The sequence below is a fragment of the Gobio gobio genome (assembly GCF_949357685.1).
Source record: "Gobio gobio genome assembly, chromosome: 12".
Classification (NCBI taxonomy): Eukaryota; Metazoa; Chordata; class Actinopteri; order Cypriniformes; family Gobionidae; genus Gobio; species Gobio gobio.
The window spans coordinates 33,698,241-33,702,321 of record NC_137105.1 but is presented as its reverse complement, the minus strand read 5'-3'; the positions used below and the strand labels follow the sequence as shown (position 1 = coordinate 33,702,321).

The 4,081-nt window shown below is 37.1% G+C and overlaps 1 protein-coding gene across 1 annotated transcript; it reads left to right on the top strand.

Annotated features, from left to right (window-relative positions):
• Nucleotides 1-650: 650 nt before the first annotated feature.
• On the top strand, nucleotides 651-3,602 carry LOC307135096 (B2 bradykinin receptor). Its single transcript, XM_079831275.1, has 2 exons — nucleotides 651-743; nucleotides 1,348-3,602. The coding sequence occupies exon 2, from the start codon at nucleotides 1,355-1,357 to the stop codon at nucleotides 2,438-2,440; it is 1,086 nt and encodes a 361-aa protein (XP_079687401.1). The 5' UTR covers nucleotides 651-743; nucleotides 1,348-1,354; the 3' UTR covers nucleotides 2,441-3,602.
• Nucleotides 3,603-4,081: the final 479 nt, after the last annotated feature.

Here is a 4,081-nt window from a genome sequence, read left to right as displayed (position 1 = left end):
TGCACTTTGAAACCTGATTTCAAAGATTTGTGTTTTCAGGCCGCCAAAACGCTGTTGTCGTGTAAATGAATGACCAAAATGCATGAAATATTTTCCGTTTTTAGTTTGTTGACCATGTAAACACAAAGGTGGTATTGAATTTCTGAGTGAACATTGAGGGGAATTTATTTTCAATACTCAAAATCTAATAGCTGTATCCATGGGTCAAGGAGAAGCACTTTATATTGTTTGGCCTGTTGGGTTTTGCAAGATTACTGTTGCCAACTCAAAATTTGTGTTTATTTGATTTATTCCATAAAATGTAGGGTTTTTTTCTTTCTTTCAAATTCTGTCTTTAAGGTCATGCATCTGAGAAGACATTTAAGAAAAGACTGCATATTGTGAAATCATTTTGGAATACCAATATAATATCTGGCTTATCTACAGTTGCTGTGTCATGAGCTGAAGATTTGTTATAAAGGCAGAGTCACGCTTGAGTCATAATGTGTATCTTCATATCAGCTTAATAACAGTGAAGCTGCAGTGCAAGTGTTTTACTCACAAGAAAGACAGCCAGAGCATGACAAATGGAAAGTGAGAACAGATCCAGGCATCCAGTGACGACAGTCTCATTATGCGTTTATAAGAGCGCCTGTCTGATCACACCACTGTCTTGTTGGAGGAGATTCAGCCAGACAACACATCGGAAGTGAACGGATAGTGACTCTGGATCTATAATCTGGAACTGTCACTTAACATGAAAGGTAGGTGAGATTCTTACAAGTCATCAGGACTTTAATAATAATAGTTATATTCAAACAGTACAAGTTACATTCATCACTAATCATAATAACAGGTTATGCTAGCATTGAAAAGAGACTTTAATGTTCTTAAATAATATAATTGAATTACCTGATATAGAGATGAATCAATATAAATCAAAATACAAACTTGAAAATAGCATTTTCTAATATTTTGAAAATATGTAAGAATGCTATGCAGCCTACTGAAAATATACTTGGAATTTCCAGGTTTTGCTTAGACAGATGGATAAGTTCCAGCAAATGACTCCCCTTCATTCCTTGAGTTGGATTAGTTGTTTTTAGTTGCCAAACAAGGAAACTTCAACTTTTACCAATTCAGGAATAAACAGCAGGATTGTGTGATTATCCTGAACATAAATTGATAATTATTATCATCCATTTTAAAAGAAAACACAATTTTAGTCATTCTACTTCAAACTTCATGTTTAATTTAATGTTACGTGCCATTTCTTTGTGATAACTTGTGAAATGTACTAGCAGTTTCTGAAAGAAAATAGTTTCAAAGTAAATCTTAAAAGTAAAAAAAATTATATCTTTTTCACAGTGTCCCAATGGAACTAAATTCATCGAACGTTCCCTGCAACGACACAGTTGCCTGGATATGGCTGTCGTCTTTCCAGCCTCCATTTCTGGCTCTTATCAGCATTCTGGGAGTAGTGGGCAACAGTCTGGTCCTCTGTGTGTTCTTCCTCCAGCGGAAGCCATGCAGCGTAGCTGATGTGTATCTGGGCAACCTGGCAGCTGCAGACCTCATTATGGTCCTCTGTTTGCCCTTCTGGACGGTCACCATAGTCCGAAACTATCAGTGGATCTTTGGTCAACTGCTCTGCAAGGTGGTCAACACCGCCATCTCGATGAACTACTACTGCAGCATATTCTTCCTAGTGCTGGTCAGTGTGGACCGCTACCTCGCCTTGGCCAAACCCATGAATCCTAGTAGGCTGAGATGCCCCAAATGGGCCAAGCGTATCTGCGCGGTGATTTGGACTGTTGGATTCACCCTCAGCCTCCCAGCCTTGCTCTTCCGAAGAGTCAATTTTGTTCCAATCGCAGGGGTGGAAGCCTGCTACCTAGTGTACCCTCATCCGGCCTGGGTGCTCCAATTGTACCTTACAACGAACTTGGTTGGATTCCTGGTTCCCCTGCCGATCATTTCACTTTGCACCTTTCACATGGTCAAGGCGCTTAAAAATCGGGGAATGGGGATTCAACCAAGGGTGCAGACAGAGAGGAAGGCCGCTCAGCTGGTTCTGATGGTCCTCACTGTGTTTCTCCTGTGCTGGACACCCTTTCAGCTGGTGCGGTTCCTAGACACTCTCGACTACTTTCAGCTCTTACCTGGGTGCCTCTGGGAGCACACATTACAAATAGGCAACCAGCTGGCAACTTATTTAGGGTATAGCAATAGCTCAATAAACCCTTTCTTGTATGTTGTCGTAGGGAGTCACTTCCGAAAGAGAGCTCGAGGAGTTTTTTGGAGTCTTTTGCATCCTAGACAGAAAAGCAACTCTGTGCTCACAAACATAACTGTTATTAGCAAGTGCGGTGACAGTCCCAAAGACAACAGAATAACAAAGCTGGCACTGAGAGCTGTATACCCACCCATCACGCCTCATATAGTGTGTAGGTCACTATGAAGATACAAGGAAGCTCAAATGGAGGCGTGTGCAAGCAACATCATGATCAAGGTTCGATTCCCAGGTGAAAAAATAAATACCTCTTATTTGTCTGATTGTTCAAACTCATTTTTTATATTATAAGTGAACTGAAAGAGCGTATTTTATTGGTAATATTTTTCAACATTTCATTTTCACTAAAGCAAACCTTATTTTATTTTTTGAAAGAAAACCATGGATTATATTCAAAACCAAAGCTGTTTTTGAATATATAATGTATATATGTAATGTATATTTATAATATCAATGTACTTAAATATTTAAAAACTGTAATAAAACATTACTTTGTACTGCTTAATACATTGCTGTGCTGTTGTGTTGATGTAGCTGGTTTAACAAGACATATTGAATAAAGCAAGATGTACTGTTGATATGTTAAATCAACAGTAAATATACAATTTATGGTTGACTCAAAAAACAAAAATTAGAACTTTTATGTTCAGTAATCCAGAAGTGTAAAGAATTATTGGACACAAAAAAGACTTCAGGCAAGTACACCTATATTTTTTCCTCCGTAAGCTTCCTTGCCTTATAGTGGCTTTAGTAAATTGATATATCCTTCATGATGGGGCTCGATCGATTTCTGGGTCATGGAGGACAGAGTAGTGAGGAACCAAGGAGCAATTAGAGTATTTTAAAGCACATCACTTTGAAAAAAAGTGCCTGCCGTATACCCTTTTCAGACATTTTTCTGATAGGAACATTAATTTCTTCTTCTGTATGCTATACTTTGTATGTTATGGTTATCTAAGAAATTAATTGTATTTTTCACTTAGTACAGATACAGTATAAACTTATGTGTCAGTGTTGGTTATGTATATTGGCAAACTTCTTGCACAAATAATTGTAGGCTACATGACAGGCCTTCTTTCTTAAAAAATAAATACAAAATAAAATAAAAATAGTTACATGTCTTTCTTTGTTCAGTTTTCCTGCCACCTTTTAGATGTCATGGGGTAATCAATTTGATCCTCACAGGAGTTAACCATTATTTCCCTCATTTACCATGTATTTAAGTTGCTGTTAGTTCATTCTTCAGTTGTCTGGTATTGCTTGTGTTTGCAAACGGTTATGTCATTGGATTGTCTTTGAGTCATTTAAAATAAACCTTGTTTGATTTGTGGAGGTTTTTCTTCGTTTTCATTGGAGCAACCTGTGACCTGTGTGTGTGTATAGATAGATAGATAGATAGATAGATAGATAGATAGATAGATAGATAGATAGATAGATAGATAGATAGATAGATAGATAGATAGATAGATAGATAGATAGATAGATAGATAGATAGATAGATAGATAGATAGATAGATAGATAGATAGATAGATAGATATGTATAATAATGTTCAAAAAACACTTACAAACTATTTCCCATTTTTGGTTCTGTGTTGGCTCACCATTTGATGAGTATAAAACCTGGATCCTGAAGTAAATCCAGTTGTGAATCACAGGTGGTCTTTACATAAGTGAGTCAATTGTTTTAGTGAATCACATGAACTGATGCACAAGGTTTTCTCACTCCTCATTTGTCTGACTCGGCTGACATGTAAATCTCTCATTGTCTACCCATATTAGGCAGTTTTCATGAATGTTACAGTTACTCT